An 18689-nucleotide genomic window follows, 5' to 3' on the forward strand; every position below is an offset into this window, starting at 1 on the left:
TCATGGACTCTACCCTGTAGGAAACCCCATCCAAAAAAACGGAGGAGTTTGCTCATTTCAGGAAATCAATCCAACTTAATGCCCACCTAATCAAGTCACTAGTGTCCAGCAAGAGCACTTGACCCCAAAGTGTAACAAGGAACTCCCCTAAGTGTGGATTGGGCTGAGTGGGGTTAAGCTGGGAAACTCATCTGATTGAGGCAGTTCTGGGGCAAGTTTAAAGAACAAAGGGACACAGACATGTCTTAGGCGGTGCAGAAAACATGTTGGTGGCCACTCATGAGGTACAAGAAGGACAATGAGACAGAGGAGTGAGGGCGGGAAAATGGAGGAAGGGACCCAAGTTCCCCACAGAGGAGCAGACATCTGTGCAGGACACAGGCAAGGAAAAGTTCTGTCTGCCAGATCTTGGGCAGAGCCTTGGGAGTCAACGTGGAGACCAACCCGAAGCCCCCACTCAAATAGATACCCCCAACCCAGGGAAGACCTGCTCGACCCCAATGCAGGCAAGACAGAGACTGGTCCAGAAGCACACCTCCCCAAGAAGCACCCCCCACTGGAGACACATCTCTGGGTCCCCAGGGAGAATCTCTTTCTAAGCCCATCCTCATCCCCAGAAAGAAAAACAGTTGAATTCCGTGTGGGGCATAGAGAATAAGATGGCACCCAGTGCCAGGTTTCATTTCATACCAAGCAGCTGTAAATGAAGACAGAGAAGGTAGTTCAATTGAATTTCTAAGTTCTTTATTAATTAGACTGTAATCATATCAGAAGAATTAATTCACCTCATGATAAATCATCTCATTGTCCTCTGTAAGTAGAAATTCAATTTGGTTCGACATATTGAGTGATATTAATATATTGGTGGAAACAGAAATTAGGGGAGCATGGATCCTAATGTAAAACTTACTATCTTGTTGGACAGAAGAACTAGGAATTTTTCTATTAATCAGAGGGAACCAGGAAAGGATTACATTGCAAGCTGGCTTTGATGCCATCTCTACTATACCTAAAACGTTATTTTCCATTTCTAGTAATATACACAATATACACCTGGTCAATTATGTAAGATCAAAGAATCATGGAGTTAGAAAGTATTGTGCGGTCTCCCTCCCCACTTCACCCCTAAACTTTGCTATTTATCTTCCTCGTTCCTTTGGGGAAATCATCACAGGATGAGGATGGAATAAGAGCTAGCAGTAAGCTCTTCTGCTCCTTACATGAGCCATCCCTGGCGGGCCCACCCCCAATGTGGTAGGCTGTCAAGAAGAGTTCGTTGCCCCTTCTGATGCCATAATCCGCCATGATCCTCCCATCTTCCAGCCTCTTGCCATTGCAAGTCACAATCTGTTTCTTAGGCATTATAGCGGTCTTAGTCTCTATTATCATTTTACCTGGGCCAATGAGCTGGACTTTTGCACCTGGAAGAGGTGCCTCTCCCTTCATCATCTGACTCCACCAGAACCAAGGGCAACTCCTCATCACTGGGTTTCACCACCTTCAGAGTGAGGTGGATGGTCATCTCCTTGTCAATGCCAGATGATGACAGTTTCCTCTGGGGATTTAGAGTCTTGGAGCCCAGCAGAAGTACCTGGTACTGCACGGCAACCTTGGTCTTAGCCCAGACATGTTCACTGACCTTCTTCACTCTGTCCCTCTCATTAACAGTGAAGGTCGTTGATGTGCCTTCCTCAGAATGGACTGTCACCTGGGCAATCATGGACAAAAGACCTGGAATCAGGTGCCTGGAGTGCCCACCACCTGTCACAGCACTGTCCCCCCTTGGCCAGCCCCATCCTCCTGCCTGCCTGCCCCTCAGCTCCTTACAAGATGTGGCCCACCCTTCTTTGGCCCTCCACTCCCAGAATTTCAAGCTTGTGACACAAGAAGATCAGTCTTATTCCTTTATAGCCTTACCTCTCATTCATCCAATGTCATTGGTGATTTCTCACATTATTTGCCTGCCTCTTGTCCAGATAAAGTCTGTCAAATGTTGAAAACTAAACACGACTATAACGCATCCAAAGTTATATACGGGCTGCTAAAAACAACCCCCAAAGAGAATCCCCAAGACTTGGCAGCGTGGGACACTCCTCACTGCCCTCCACGACTATGGTAGAAGGAGGCCCCAGCCAGGACACGAGGGTGCTGCATTCCTGGTTTCTTTCTCCATGTCCCTCACATGTGATGGCAATGCTGTGTGCAGCGTGACTCTGTACCTTGTCTTGGTATCCACCTACTGCCGAGCACAATGTCCTCCTGTAGGCAGAGCAGGGTCTACTCCCAGAAGGCAGGGCCAGAGGGAAGTCTTCCCTCCATAATCTGACGCTGGGTGAGCAGACTGCTGCGTTGTCCCAGGAGAGCCTGGGAGGCCCTCCCTGCCACTTCCATCAGAACTTCCCTCTCTGGACAGCACAGACCTTTCCTCACTGGACATGGGCCCCTCTGTGCCCAGCATGGCCCTGATTCCAGCCCTTGGCACATGGTACAGACTCCTTATAGGGTCGTGGATCAGCTTATTAACAATGACAGTAAATGAGTTTTGTAAACCTGTGGGAGGAGGAAGGTGACAAGCCCGGGGTCCCCTAAACAGAAGAAGGTAAAGGGCTCTGGACAATATTTCCATAGTTTCAAGTTCTGCCGGCCCTCTGAAGGCAAAGCTCACTCCCACATCCTACCATGTCCCCTAACAGTGGCCAGTCAGGTCTGACAGAAGACAAGGGGGAGCCCAATGACAGGCTTCTAGTCCCAGAACCTTCCTTCCCCCTTCTGTAGATATCAGTGCCTATGCTGTCCCCTTCAGGTGCCTTCCCAGCCGCTCTGCCCCCCCCAGCCCCCGTGGACCCCTGATATCACCCCTGCCCCCTGGAGGTTCCCCCACAAGCCTGCCCCAGGGCTCCAGCCCCTGTAGACCCTGACACTACACCTCACCCCAGGCAGGTGCTTCCCTCTCCCCCTCACCACCTTCAAGCCCCCACTCACATGGAGGCAGGAAGTACTGGATGCCATGTGTGTGATGCAGGGAACAGAAGCAGGAGGCTGAGGAAGGAAGGGGACTTGTGTCCACTTATGTACAAGCTCGGTTGGAAAGCCCCTGCCTCTGCCCTTTGTTCTCCTATGATCTCATGAATTTTCTTTCACTTTTGCTTTTTCTTTCACTTTTGCTAGGGCAGAGTCAGTAAACAAAGAATACTTTCTGATCAAAGACATCCCCATCAGCGAATCCATCCACCCTCCTGTTTATGAAATGTTCTTTACAAAGCACCTTATGCCCCTGGGTCCTGAGCTCTCTAGGGCTCTTCCTATCCTGTTCCAGAACCTGCAGACCAAGTCCAGTACTTGGGACCATCCCAGGCCAACAGTCAAGTGCTGAGTCCCCCTTCCCTGTAGGACAGTACACATTGGCTCTCGCCCCGGGTGACTCTGTTTCCCCACCTTGATGGGTGGACACTTCCTACATATCCATGCTGCTGCTTCCTCCCTGGCTCTGGAGGTTTGGGTCCCAACAAAAAGGGAGGGCACAGGCTGTGTGCCCTGGGGAGTTTCCTCAACTACTCTGATCTTCCTCACGTTCCAAAGGAATTAGTGCCCTCTCCCGAACTCTCAGGACAGACCCGCAAAACCCATTCTCAAGAGAGCATTTTATTAAAGGTGCTCCCAATTTTTTCACAGTGACAATCCCATTAAAATGCTAAGTTATCATCTCTTTTGCTCTGTTCTTAGTGACCATTTACGGTACATTCACCACAGATACATGTCAAATGATCCCATGTTCCTGCAGGACTTTCAGTCCTGGAGCACTTGGGTTTATAGAAGTGCCCGTATAGGCTCATGTGATCCAAGACCCAATCCAGTAATTCACAGAACTTAACATAAATCACAGTCTTCTATTTGGAGCTCTGCTTACGTAGGGGTAAACTTGGGGAAATTATCATTTAAATGTCTTCTGTGGGGTGAACACACTTTGCAAACCCACAAGATGGGTGTGCAGCAAGCAGAGTGCCTGATGGACTTGGAAGTGGTGGGCCCTGCCCGTGTCCCTTCAGGCCTCTTGCGGCTCCCGTCACCCGCTGTGAGTGGGAAAGACCACCCTGTGGTCTTGGATCTCAGCAGTGGCCCTGCACCCAGCATCCAATAGGATCTGCAGGTTCTGAAGCATCACCAGTAACCAAGCAGGGTACTTGGGTTGAGGGTGGCTGGGAGCAAGCTGCAGCAGAAAGAAGAGACAGGGACGCTTCCAGACCCAGACTCCTCACCTCCGTATTTCATCCACATCTGTGACCTTCTTAGCCCTTTGCCTCATTTCTGGAAGGTAAAGCAGAACATGGGTGTCTAGCGCTGCTTGGCATTAAATCACTTTTTCATCCTTCCCATCTGTAGGTCCCCACCTTGGCAATCTACACTATCTTGGGGCTGATGCCCCCTTTCTCAGGGAGGCAGGGAACCTCAGCTCCTGCAGAGAGAGCCTGGGGACGACGTTCCTCAGGAGCCCACAGCCCAGACTTGAGCTGCAGATCTGCACAGTTCCGGGTTCAGTTCAGAGTTCCCCGCATGTGCCTGACATACCGCTGTCTGTTGCCAGGTCAGGGAGCATGCATCTCCTTCCAGGTCTATCCACTGTGTCAAGGACTTACAGGGGTACAAGATGTAAGCAGCCCCTCCTCCAGGAAGCCTTCCCTAGCTCCCTTCCTCAGAGCAAGTTTCTCCACCAGACAGATCCTCTGCTTACTTGTCTCTCACCCCCCTTAAACAATAGGAATCTCGGGCATCAGGACGGTGATTAGGTCATGAGGGTAGAGTCCTCATGAATGGGATTGGTACCTTTGGAAGAAGAGGCCAGAGAGCTAGGTAGCTTTCTTTCTGTCGTATGAGAATCCAAGAGGACAACCATCTGTAAACCAGGAAGCAGGTCCTCACCAGCCACAGAATCTGCTGGCACTTGATCTGGACTTCTCAGCCTCCAGACTGTGAGAAATAAATTGTTTTTTTTTTTTAAAGGACTGTGTTGTGATTTACGTGGGTCTCCAGCACTTCCTGGGTCTGCTGTCTGCTTAATATCTACCAAATGCATGAATGAACTAAACAAATAACTGTATAAGTAAGTGAATAACCAAAAATGGAAAATAACACTTAATGAGTACTTATTGTATTTTGGGAACTGCACAAGATATTGGTAAATGTAACCTTGAGTGCTCTAGGCTTCTCATGAGGTAAATATCAGTATCCCCACTTAGAAGCCAGCTGTGGTCACACCCACACTCACGTTAGCCAAAGCTGGTGAGCAGGTCTTCAAATGCAAACCTCTGCTTGCTTGTCCTCCTACTAATCCTCTCCCAGTGGAAGGGAAAGGGGGTGTGCCGGGCGTGCTCACCCTGGCATTACAGGAAGGGTGCACATCAGATGAGGAGGAGAGACAAAAGACAGCAGAACTTGCATGGAGCCTGTGACGAAGGAGCAGGAGAGCTCCATCTCCATATGTGGGCAGGAGCATCCCTGGGTGCTGGGCAGTGGCCAGCAGACAGCCTGTGAGCCCACTAGGCACAGCCTGGGGGTGGAGGGCAGCAGCCCCAGTCCACTGTCACACTGGCCTCAGTGGGTGGGGATTTCCAGCACTGGGACACTTCAGGGCCAGCAGGGGATGTTCCCAGGAAAACCTGATCCAGGGGGTTCCCTATCCAGACAGGATCTGGATTCCGATAAACACTGTCCTTTCAAGGAATCTGAGTCCGGGACCTCACTCCCTCTCTTCCCCCTCCTCCCTTCCTCTGGGTCATTCCCATCCATGCCAAGGCAGGCCAAGGGCAGTCCTTATGCCTTCTTTCTGACCACATTTCGGATGTCATCCCAGGACCTGACCTCCTCCCCACTTCTTCACACACTGCCAATCAGACTTTCTTTTCTTCTGTGTCACAATAAATGTTTTCTGTTTGCCCTTTGACAAATTCAGGGAACCAGCCGAGGTAAAAAGTCATGCAGATCTCACCAGGACATAACACAAATGTCCCAGATACACACATACCTCCCAATGTGGCTGCTTTGCTGAGGGGCCATCTTGGGATGGTCACTGCCCCCCTGAAGCCTTACTGGAGCCTCCCTAGCTGATGGGCAGCCTTGGGCTGATCACTGCCCCCCCCCCCCCGAAGCTCTCCTGGAGCTGAGACCTTCCTGAAGGAGACAAGTTTCCTTCATGGTGCTCAGGAAAGAGTTTCTAAAACTGCTGTGACATCTAGAAAATTGCTTCAGAAATGTGAACCAAAGTCACTCAAAAAACTACTGTGACTTTCCCCTTATTGATGATTGGAAAAAAATTCATCCACTCTCAAAGGACAATTTGGAAATACGTATTTCTGGATTTTCCATTATGTTCCATTGATCTATGTGTCTGTCCTTATGTCACAATGACACTGTCTTTATTCCTCAAGATTTATAACAAGTGATAATTTGTCCTTTACTTTACCTGGATGTCCTGGCATGAACCAGACCACGGGCCCTCTAGAAACATCAGTGATGTGGAGGGCCTTGAATCTTCATAGGGTTCATCTCCCACCCTCTGGAGCACATTTGTCTCACCAATCCTATCTCATCCTGCTTGATTAACAAGATGTCATCAACATGATGGAACAATGTGATGATTTCTGGAAGGTCCAGAAGGCCATGTCCAGAGGATGCTGGAGCTGCCTCATATAGTCTCATGAGAGCTGACGTAGATTTTCAGGCATTTTGCAAACCTGTTGTTAAAAGACAGCCATTATTAAAAATAAGTTAACATAAACTTATAGTAATTTATATTAAAAGCAGAGATAATAAATATTTAAAACTGATCACTTCCTTGTTACTTTACTATCTCTTATGATTTTTTTACTTTTATTTGCATTTATTTTATGTAGAATTTACTCTCAGGCCATAAGTTCTTATTTCTTCAGTTTCTTCTGGGATATCTTTCTCTTCTGTGCAACCTAGACTTTTGGTTTAAGAACAATCTGCTCTTTCTCAGTAGGGATCATCTCAGTACAGCAGGGAGAACTCACATGTGGGTGAATCCAACCATGAACCTGGTAAGTTCTGGGCCATATTGTGGGGGCTTTGTTCACCTGGATGTGCTCAGTGACCAGAGAATCTACATCTAAACCCTTCAGCTCAGCATCACCCTCTGCATTTTTAAGCATGTGCAGTAAAGTTTCATCACTCTTTTTGGGCCACCAGGCTGGCATAGTCACCATATTGTTGCTCACAGGTGTCATTTACCCACTTTCATTGCCTGCGTGCAGCCCCACTGTTTTGCCTGGGCACACCTCCCAGCCTCCGCCGTGGTAGCCACGGAGTGGCACACATTGTTTCTGCAGTGACACGCCTCAGGTACTGGGCTGGCTTTCAGATATGCATGGTCTTCATGGCCTGGGCAGTTTCATGTGTGTTCATAAAGTGAACCTCTTGATTGGCGTGATTTTGTAGGGTTTTCTGGGTCAAGGGACTAGTGAACCATTTTCAGAGATCACCTCAGGCCGCTAATGGGAAAAGCTATATGTTATTATTTTCTATGCTTATAGACATCTACTGTGTCTGTGATAAAAAGAAAATACTAAAAAAAAAAGAAAGAAAATACTACAACATACTGCATGGGGATGTGTTACCGTGAACATCACTCCAAATCTGCATTTTTGGTAAAGTCACACTGGCAGCTTAAAATCAGGTATGGTACAAATATACACATTCAGAAATCAGAAAATAGGACAAATCAAGGCTTTTCTGTGTGTATTATGGGCACATACTGTCCATGTCCCTTTGGACCCTATTATGATGCCAGAGTCCTAAATGTATAGTTGTATACACGCCATGTAGATGCAAACTGCCCCCATCCTCCATCCTGATAGTATTTGAAAAAAAACATGTTGCCATTGGCCAAGAGCCACCTAACGGACCCCAAACCATGTTACTCAGACATGAAAGCTGCTGTTGGGGCTGCTACTTGGTTGAGTTTGTGGTGGCCCACTGTCATGCTCCAAGATCTGCCTGGTGTTGTAGTGACCAGAGTGGTGAATGAAGGGGACATGATAGGAACAACCATCTCCTGCATCCTTTAGAGTGGCATAAATCTCTACCATTTCCTTTGTATTGATATTACTCTGGACTTCCTGTCTTTGTGGGGAATGGGGTAGAGATTCAGGGCTCCTACCTGGCCTCCTCCCACCGTATCACTTACTCCACAAGCCTGAGAACCAATGTGGAGATTCTGCCAACCACCAAGTGTACGCATTCCAATGACACAGTCAGGTACTGTAAAAATGACTCCTGAGTAGGCCCATGGACCTCGCAGAGCCATTGTGACTTGGACCAGGGCCAGGTTGCCATGGATTAGTGTGAACCTCATGACCACAATGGAGGATGGCATGGTAACACCTAAGCTATGTTGTGTGAGGATTAGACCAAATGTCCTATGGGCTCTTCCAGCCCTAGGGTGTTGTATTCTGTGTTGCTGCAGTCAGGTCCCACTCAGAGAGAAGTCGATGGAACAGAAGGAAATTGAGAACTTTAAAAAGTGGGATCCTAAATGGTTGGATCAGAGGCTTAAGAGGAATATCTAGAAGCCTGGGGCAATCTCTGGAGGGCTAAGGAGGAGACCTGCTGGCTCTTCCTACTGATGGAAAGAAGCGGAGGTGAGCTCCTTACCTACACAGTGATAGCGAACGCTGGCATGCTTCCTCTAGATATTCCCCTGCCCCTCTACAATAGTCAGGGACTAATCATCAGTGGACTGTGGGACCCCTGGGTCTTAATAGAATTAATGAGATCTTTCTCTCCATGGGACAGGTGTCATGCAATCCTTCCATGCCCCTGAGACAGCTTACCATCTCCCCAGCCTGAGGGCAAAGGCTATTCTCATGGAGAGGCCTCTGACCTCTCGGGCCTCACCTTCCCTGCAGGGACATGGTGGGCTGAGGTTGGCACACAGCCTCTGCAGCCAGCCCACCAAGGTTCAAATATCAGCTCTCATGCTCACTGATTGTATTGTCCAAGGCAACGGATGTCATCTTTCTCTGCTTCAGATTCTTTATATCAGAGGGAGAGGGCACCCAGAGCAGCTCTGTGGGCAACCAGAGATGAACTGGTAACTGTTTGGCAACCAGCTTTTTTGGGGGAGACACAGACCCTGCTTGAAGGACTGACCAATTTCCATGGCGTAATGCCATCATGGCTGGTCCCAACTGCCAATGGCATAATCCTCTCTCACAAAGTCTCCAAAAGTTACCATCAAGAGCAATCAGAGCTCCCCTGGGGGCTTCCTCCTTCTGGACTTCTCAGAACACCCAGAGCTAGAGAGAATCCTCTTTGTGGTTGTCATTTCCTACCTCCTGACTTGTGGGTACCACCCTCATCATCCTGCTGTCCATGAGGGACCCCAGGTCCTACTCCCTGATGTACTTTTTCCTCTCCAACCTGTCCTTCTTGGACCTCTGCTTTACCAAAAGCTCTATCCCCCAGCTGCTGGTCAACCTCTGCAGCCCAAAGACCACCAGTTTCCTTGGCTGCTCTGCTCTGCTCTTCATCTTTCTGTTCCTAGGAACCACAGAGTGCATCCTCCTAACTGTGATGGCCTTTGACCTCCACATGGCCATCTGCCAGCCCCTCCGCTATATTACCATCATCCACCCCTGCCTGTTGTGCTGGCAGCTGGGGTCCATGGCCTGGGCCATCGGTCTTCTGGAGTCAGTGGTCCAGTCGCCACCCACTCTCTACCTGCCCTTCTGTCCACACCGGCAGGGGGATGATTTCATGTGTGAGGTCCCAGCTCTAATCAGACTGTCTGGTGGGCACACCACCTACAACGAGATCCAGATGGCTGTCACCAGCATCCTCATCCTGTTTGTGCCCGCCAGCCTCATCCTGGTCTCTTACTGTGCCATTGCCCGGGCAGTACTGAGGATTAACTCAGTCAATCAGTGGAGAAAAGCATTTGGGACCTGCTTCTCCCCTCTTGCGGTGGTCACCCTTTTCTACAGATCAGCCATCGCTGTCTACCTCCAGCCCCAGAATGCCTATGCCCAGAAAGGGGCATAGTTCTTCTGTCTGTTCTGTGCTGTGGGCACTGCAGAACTGAACCCTCATTTACATCCTGAAAACCAAGGAGGTAAAGAGGGCTGTCAGAAGGTTGCTGGGGAAGGACAGGGATACAAGGGAGAGCTGAGCCCGCTCTGTGTGCTTTCCAGTCCAGCAGTGGTCCTCAGAATCCTGTCAGAGGAGCTCCCCACACCTGTGCCCTCACTCATCCCCCCACACCCATGGACGACAGCTGTGTGTGTGTACATGTGCATTTCTGTGTGTGCCCTACTTGCACAGCAGAGCCTGGAAATGGGCTGAGGAGGGACACACACCTCCATGTGAAGCAGTCTACAAATCGTTTTACTTCCTCTATGCTCGATTTTGTCTTTAATGGTCTTTGCCTCCACCATGATGTGCCTAAACCATCTGTCATAACATGGTTATGACATTTTGATGCCCGCCACATCATTTGCTTCTCTGCCCAGCTTTTCCACTTACTTATATTTTGCATTGTCCATCCATTCATCCTCACAAAGGACAGCAGGAGGGCAGCTGAGGTCAGGCCAGCTCTGAAACCAGCCCAAGAAATACAATTTAGACCGAAGATCCAAGCCATGCCTGCTCTCTTATGGTCTTCATGTGTCCCAGCTCTTTAGCTTGGGGACAGAGGAGCCAAGGGAGAAAGAGGTGAGGGTCACCTGGGCACCTGCATTTCTCTCCTCCTACATCAGAGGACACCTGTGTGCCACTATATCTCCGCTGTCTGCCGGATCCCTATGGGTGACTTTGGGACCTGCATTTCACTGCACCACAGTGAAATGTGACTGCATTTCAGTGCATTTCAGTGACTGCACTGGTCACCTCAGATATAGGTGAGGTGTTTCTCCCTAACCCCAACCCACAGGTCATCTCAGCCTCTCCATTTTCTCCCCCGGTGTCCAGGGATCACCTCGGCCTTTCCATTCCTTCCCATATTGTGCACAGGGTCTCCTTTACACCTCCATTCCTTCCAGCGGCATCCACTGATCACCTAGGACCCTCCATTCCTTCCCTGGCATTCACGGGGACCTCTCTGCCTGTCTACTCCTTCCCTATCATCTACAGGGTCACCTCAGCCCCACCCCCACCACCCCGTCTCCACTGGTCACTTTGGCCCCTCCTCCCCCCAATCGTCCAGGGGTCACCTCGTGTGGGCACCCCTTCTGCACACCCAGGAGCCCCAGGTCAACCTTAGAGCCAGGGGCGCCTCCAGCAGGTGGGCTCTGGCAGTCTCTGCCAGCGAATGGTGGCACTGCACCTGGCTTCAGGGCTGGGATCTAAGGACCCTTGGAGGTCATCATCAGTCCCACTCTCCACTCAGGAGAGATGGAAATGAGGACACTGTCGTCAGCGAGTGTTCGTGCCTGGCATAGGACATTCCAGGGACCATGGAACGAGCTTACCACATGTGGACTCATTGGATCCCTGTCACCAGGGAGCAGATCCTCACTTTCCCAATGCACCAGGTAAGACCCAAGTTGAAGCAGCAGCTTGGAGTCAGTGATTTGTCCCCGGGAGGCTGCCTCGGGGTCTGTGCTCTCACCCTGTCTTCTGATTCAACATGTGCTTCTGCTGTCCAGGTCAGAAGTCTCACCCTCTCAGTAAACTGTGAGTGAATCATCCCAATCTAGAAATACACATGGAATACACATGGAATCCAAGTGTCCATGTGAAGGTGTCCTTCCTGGGAATCAGACTTCATCCAAAGAATCCCACATGATCAAGAAACAGCAACTGCTTGGAAGAAGTCTTCTTCTAGCTCCTGGCTGTGTTCCTGGCTTTGATCCTCCACTATATTTCAGTCTCCCAGGAGGCAAGAACCAAAAACTGCCAAAAACTGGCACCAAATTAATTCTATGAATGAATGAATGAATCTCTCTGAAGCATGTGTAAAGCATTTTAAGGCTCCTGACCACACAGATGCTGTCTCTCAGCTTTTTGATGGCAATGACAACACCAAATTCTCTCTGATACGTGCTGATGAAATATGAGAAAGGAAAATCCTACTTTTATTCCAGTCCCAACACAAATGGCTTTGGCTGAGCATCGTCCCTGCATCCGCTCACAACAGCACATTGACTCTGTGTTCACCCCAATCTTTCCACTCATCCATGTGCGTAATGTCAGTATCTCCTCAGCCTCAGACTATGTCCTGATTTTACTGTAGATCCCCCATCTCATGCTAATACCCTCATCTGATCCCTACACATCATGCTAACCCTAATCCCAGCTTTCAAGTCACTTACATGATTTCTTTTTCTCATGACCACCTCTGCCCTTTCTTTCACTGGAAACCTCCACCTGCCCCTCAGCCCCATACACACAGAAGTCCTGGTGGGGGGATGCAGTGAAGAATTACATGAAGGAGTATGATTTGTGGAATAAATGGCTTAACACAGGCATTAGAACTACCATCTTGTTCTGAATTAATTCTATGTGTGAGGTTAACTACCAGAAGCTTCAGGTGAAAATCTTTTTTGAAAAAAATTTTTATTGGAGTTCAATTTGCCAACATATAGCATAACACCTAGTGCTCATCCCTCCAAGTGCCCCCTCATTGCCCATTACCCAGGCACCCCAACCCCCCACCCACTTCCCTTCCACTACCCCTTGTTCATTTCCCAGAGTTAGGTGTCTCTTATGTTTTGTCACCCTCACTGATATTTTCACTCATTTTCTCTTTCAGGTGAAAATCTATCATAAACTTAATTATAATCTTCAAAGTGTCCAGGGAAGAGAGGGATGGTCAGAGACATTGTTTCAGCTTAAGAAACTGAGTTTGAGGATGTTAGCCTTAAAAGTAAGAACTGCCAGTTATTTTACCAGCACAAGTAGGTTTACTCAGGAATAAAAAAGAATTGCAATCTGGGACCCACACAGTGCAGCAAAATGGTGGGCAAGTCCAGGGAGCACATGAGAGGCCTACTTTTCTTTTATGGACAAAGGGGTGAGAGAAGAAGGCTGTTATGAAGTATTCATGCATCGCAGTAGATGGGGAATCGGAAGTCTGCCGGCTTCTCACTGCCGGAGCTGCTCTGGGGGTGGGGGATGATAAAGCTCCCTCCCTCCTGCTGGAACAGGAGACTGGTATCCATCTGCTCCATCAAGTCCCCATAAGGTCCCCTCCCGCCCTCCCTCTCTTCCTCCTGTTAGGGCTGCTGCCACCAGGAGTGGTGGGGCTGAATACCTGCCCTGCGGGCCTCCCAGATCTATGGCTCCTGTTCATAAAACAATCAAGAGGTCACACCAAGTGTATGAGTGCTTGGGTGTGTGGGAACCAGAGGATTCCCCCTGGAGGTTGGAGCCATTACAGTGGGAGCAGTTAATATGAAATATTTGCCGAATTACCATGTGTAAAGAGCTAAGCTGCCTTGTGTATAATGATGGGAAGCTCTGATTAAGGAGGAAGGCAGAGATGTTAGGGATGCAAGTCAGCTACTGAATTGGATAATGCTGAAAAAGGGTCTCTTACAAATGCTTGAAGCCTGTGAGATTTAGGTCCCATGAGGATGGGCACTTACCTACCCACCTAGTATAGCACTTGAGTTGGAAGCATTTAAGGGATGGCATTGAATCATGAAATGGGCAAAAGACATGAACAGAAATCTCACAGAGGAAGACATAGACATGGCCAACAAGCACATGAGGAAATGCTCCGCATCACTCGCCATCAGGGAAATACAAATCAAAACCACAATGAGATACCACCTCACACCAGTGAGAATGGGGAAAATTAACAAGGCAGGAAACAAATGTTGGAGAGGATGTGGAGAAAGGGGAACTCTATTGCTCTGTTGGTGGAAATGTGAACTGGTACAGCCACTCTGGAAAACTGTGTGGAGGTTCCTCAAAGAGTTAAAAATAGATCTACCCTACGACCCAGCAATTGCACTGCTGGGGATTTACCCCAAAGATACAGATGCAGTGAAACACTGGGCCACCTGCACCCCGATGTTTCTAGCAGCAAAGTCCACAATAGCTAAACTGTGGAAGGAGCCTTGGTGTCCATTGAAAGATGAATGGATAAAGAAAATGTGACCAAAAAAAGAAAGAAAATGTGACATATGTATACAATGGAATATTACTCAGCCATTAGAAACGACAAATACCCACCATTTGTTCCGACATGGCTGGAACTGAAGGGTATTATGCTGAGTGAAATAAGTCAATCAGAGAAAGACAAACATTATATGGCCTCATTCATTTGAAAAATATAAAAAATAGTGACAGGGAATAAAGGGGAAAGGAGAAAAAATGAGTGGGAAATATCAGAAAGGGAGACAGAACATGAAAGACTCCTAACTCTGGGAAACGAACAAGTGGTGGTAGAAAGGGAGGTGGGTGGGGGGTGGGGGTGACTGGGTGACGGGCACCGAGGGGGGCACTTGATGGGATGAGCACTGGGTGTTATGCTATATGTTGGCAAATTGAACTCCAATAATAAAAAAAGAAAACTGTGTGGAGGTTCCTCAAAGAGTTAAAAATAGACCTGCCTATGACCCAGCAATTGCACTGCTGGGCATTTACCCCAAAGATACAGATGCAGTGAAATGCGGGAACACCTGCACCCCAATGTTTATAGCAGCAATGTCCACAATAGCCAAACTGTGGAATGAGCCTTGGTGTCCATCGAAAGATGAATGGATAAAGAAGATGTGGTCTATGTATACAATGGAATATTCCTCAGCCATTAGAAATGACAAATACCCACCATTTGCTTCAACGTGGATGGAACTGGAGGGTATTATGTGGAGTGAAATAAGTCAATTGGAGAAGGACAAATGTTATATAGTCTCATTCATTTAGGGGATATAAAAAATAGTGAGAGAGAATAAGGGGAAAGGAGGGAAAATGAGTTAAACTATCAGTGAGGATGATAGAACATGAGAGACTTCTAACTGGGAAACGAACAATGGATAGTAGAAAGGGAGGTGGGTGGGGGTTGGGGTGACTGTGTGATGGGCACTGAAGTGGGCAATTGATGGGATGAGCACTGAGTGATATGCTATATGTAGGCAAATTGAACTCCAATTTAAACAAACAAACAAATAAATAAATAAATAAATAATAAGGGATGGCATTGGGAAACCTCAGCGTTTCAGCTGCCTCTTCAGTAATGGTCATCAGTTCCCTTCTGCGGGGTTCACTGCATCAGTAGATGTGAATGCACAGGGCCCAGCTCCCATGTACCCTCCCGCCCCTGGTGGAGTCAGGCTTCCTGTTTTGTCTGTGCAGAATTACTCACCCCTGGAGGGGACCAGAGGACGCCACCAAAATAGGCATCTTTGGCGTATGGATTATTTTAAGCCAAGGCCACTGAGGTCCAGCCATGCAGGAGGAAATGCACATCTGTGAAGGTGCCATCCTCCCTGAACTCCAAGACTCCTCACACCTTCTGTCAATGGTAAAGTCATTGACTGAATTCTGCATAACCAAGCTTACTCTGCAACCCTCGTGTACCACACCTCCCCTGACCTCACTCCTCAACTATGTAGAAGCCCAAGCCCCTTTCCCTTTGTTTGATCTACAATGGTAAGCCGCCCTATAACCCGCCCCTTGGGTCACTCATCCCTGGTTTCCCAAGTGTATGCATCTTTCTCTTGTGAACCTCTCTTTTGCTTGTCAGTGAGTCATTAGTGATTCTACATGGTCCTGCTGGAGAACTTAAGATGGGTAGAGGAAACTGACCAGAAGCCTCTACCCTTCTCCACACACACCCTCCACACACATGGATGGGGCACTCTGCCTGCTGCGGGGGGTGTCACAGTGCCCAGTCCACAAAGCCTCAGTAGGTTCCACCCTAGCAGCTGCCGATGCCAGGGCTTACTTTCCCTGAGACAGCCTCTAGTGTTTCCTTCCTGGGCCCAGGGTACCATATAAGGGGATGACATATTGGCAAAGCCTTCTGAAATCACTGCTGTTTGGCTGTGCGAGGGGGAACCTGTGCTCTGACTACCCTTATGTTAATGGACCACAAAGTGCAAAGGAACGAAATTCCCTGGTCCAAAAGCCTGAGTGAATAAACCAAAAGACATCAGTCCAGAGTGGCCTGAAATGACAAAGGATCATGGGAAGGTCCACAGTTGGCAGAAAAAGCTAGTGTAGGGCTGCCAGCCTTGAGGTGTCTAGGAGTAGAGGCCTAATAAGACTCTGAATGCAGCAATGAGGTAAGATTGGTTGGTCAGCTTAGGGTGTAGACAAGCAGTGCAGAGAGGGGGAGTAAATCTGGCTTTGGAGAAGGCAGACCAGATGCAGCAGGTGATGTGCAGAGGCAGCTGCAAAATCATATGTGTCCCATCCCACATGGTTTTTTATACCGTAATGCTAATTCCAAGACTAGGGGACTGTGTTTCTTCCCCTTGAACTTGCAAGGCCTTGTGACTTCCTGGACCAATGGGATTTGGCAGAAGTGATGCTATGGGACTTCCAAGGTTATGGCAGGAAAAAGACACAGGGTCAACCTAGCTAGCTCTCCCTTCCCATCTGTCCCAAGACACACCCCATTGGATCCCAGCAACTGAGTCACAGGAATCCCATCCCATGTGGAAAGGCCACAGGAGGGCTCCACCTGACAGTCCACTGAGGTTTCATCTGACAGCCATCGCCCAACTTTAGACCTTCCCAATGACTCCGGCCCCAGCCTTCAAGCCTTCCAGTGCCTCCCCACCATGCACTGTGTGAGTTCCTGCCCCACAGAAACCAGGAATAAAATATGACTAGTGTCTTAAGCCACTGTTTTAGAGTAACAGGTTCTACAGCAGTAAAAACCAAAACATGCAGCTTGACAGTGGACTCCAATCTTTGTTGGTGCTGTGACCTTGGATAAGGGGCTTCCTCTCTGAGCTGCAGTCTCCTTGCCAGAGTACATGACACTTTCCTCCTTACAGGGCTTCCCCGAGCCTCACAGCCGAGGACTGCCACGCCCAACACTGCTGGTTGCTCTCCCACCGACTTGTTTCTGTACTCGACCTGCTTCCTTCCTTCTTCTGTCTTCCCACAGTGAGATTGTGCATCCGTGAAGCCCTGACCCAGAGGAATGCCTGACCCAGCAGCATTCCCAATCAAAACTTGTTTATTGGAGTGATAAGATGGCAGAAAAGCAGGGGACCTTGTTTCATCTGATCCTTTGAATTTAGCTAAGATAACTATCAAATCATTCTGAATACTCATGAGTTTAACCTGAAATGTAAGACAAGAGTATCCGGAACTCTCCGAGTAGAAGGTGACCACTTTTTGCAAGGGAGGGGTTACAGAGAATTGAATCTGAGGGGAGATATCATGAGATAAACAGCAGGGTGGAGCTTCCATAAACTGACTCCCGGGAAGTGATAAAGACTGGGAGGGCAAAGTTGAAGCCCTTAGAAATTTGCCCCAGTGAGAGATATGCTTTCCTAGAAGGTGCTCAGGTAGTAAAACAGATAGAATTCTAGGTGGAGCAGTGTAGTCTCAAGGTATCTGAAGTCAGAGAATTAACAGGGGTACCTGAGCGGGTGGAGTTCCCAAGCAGAGGAGCAGGGAAACTGGTTTGGGTTGGTGAGCCCAGGTTCTCAACTTGGTTCCCCATAGACTGTGAGCCACGCCCAATCAGGTGAACTCTCTCTGCCTGGGAACACTGCAGAGGACTGGAACTCCAGGACTCTCTGCCATCCCCTAGGAGGTGTAGAACAGGTGCACTTGGGACCACACAATAGCTCCCAGGGCAGGGGCCCTGTGAAGGATGGTACCAGGTGACCATCCAACTTCCCCAAAGAAGGCCAGAGTGGGTGTGCACAGGATCTTATACCTTATAATGGGCAGTAAGGTAGAACCCCTCCACCTTCCCCAAGGAGGATGGATGTGGGTATACACAGCTGGAGTCTGCAGACTGGCACACTCAATAGTGAAGGCCATTTACCCCGGAGGTTTTACTGAAGATAGGGGACAGGGATCTTCCAGTTCTGCAGCTAGAGATCGGGCAGCAGCCGTTTTTATTTTGATCCTCTAAAGAGGTGCAAAAAGCCTTCACCAAACAAAAGTCACACAGAGACCCAGCTTACACGGAGCCCAGCCCCTGGAAACTCCTCCAGGCACAGACACCTGAGAAGCAGCACAGCAGGCCCCTCTGCCAGAATACCAAAGGACAGGCAACCACCAAGTTTGAAGTGCCAAGACTGTAAAACTCCAGTGTTGGGGGAAAATGGTATATAGAATTCAAGGGTATTTTCTCATGATTCATTTATCTTGCAACCTAAAATTTTCCATTTCTTTTTTTTCTTTTTTCCCTTTTCAACTGGTTTCTTATTTTATCAACTCTTTGTCTTTAAGTCTTTTTTTAACTTTCATTTTTTACATTACATTTTATGGATATGTACTTGATTTTTGGCTTCCTTTCACTCTATTCAATTATATATATTATATAATATATAATGTTTTCTTTTCTTTACAATTTTGGAATTTGGTGTCTTCCAACACAGAGATCGAAATACACTCAGGACCAAGTGGATCACCCTGTTATCCACTCTGTGACATTATATTCTCTCCCCAACCCTGCATTTTTCCTCCTTTTTTTCTTTTTTAAAAATATTTATTTATTTATGATAGTCACACAGAGAGAGAGAGAGAGGCAGAGACAT

At 48.4% G+C, this 18689-nt stretch overlaps 2 protein-coding genes across 3 annotated transcripts; one reads left to right on the forward strand and one right to left on the reverse strand.

Annotated features, from left to right (window-relative positions):
* Positions 1-727: 727 nt before the first annotated feature.
* UBD (ubiquitin D) lies at positions 728-8326 on the reverse strand. The gene is given in 8 exon segments (XM_072813631.1): positions 728-1388; positions 1391-1441; positions 1444-1708; positions 2983-3039; positions 4257-4305; positions 4822-4965; positions 6458-6728; positions 8174-8326. Coding segments are annotated over 4 exon segments (606 nt in total). The 5' UTR covers positions 3010-3039; positions 4257-4305; positions 4822-4965; positions 6458-6728; positions 8174-8326; the 3' UTR covers positions 728-1125.
* On the forward strand, positions 8157-12489 carry LOC140625985 (olfactory receptor 2H1-like). Of its 2 annotated transcripts, none has more exons than XM_072813632.1 (4): positions 8157-8654; positions 9560-10910; positions 11399-11543; positions 11658-12489. In XM_072813632.1, exons 1-2 carry the CDS (start codon positions 8639-8641, stop codon positions 10054-10056), a joined length of 513 nt encoding a protein of 170 aa, XP_072669733.1. In that variant the 5' UTR covers positions 8157-8638; the 3' UTR covers positions 10057-10910; positions 11399-11543; positions 11658-12489. The 2 variants fall into 2 exon arrangements, 1 of the variants encoding a protein (XP_072669733.1); XR_012025230.1 differs by having other exon boundaries at positions 8368-8654; positions 10575-10910.
* Positions 12490-18689: the final 6200 nt, after the last annotated feature.

Source organism: Canis lupus, chromosome 37 (genome assembly GCF_048164855.1).
Source record: "Canis lupus baileyi chromosome 37, mCanLup2.hap1, whole genome shotgun sequence".
NCBI classification, from domain to species: Eukaryota; Metazoa; Chordata; class Mammalia; order Carnivora; family Canidae; genus Canis; species Canis lupus.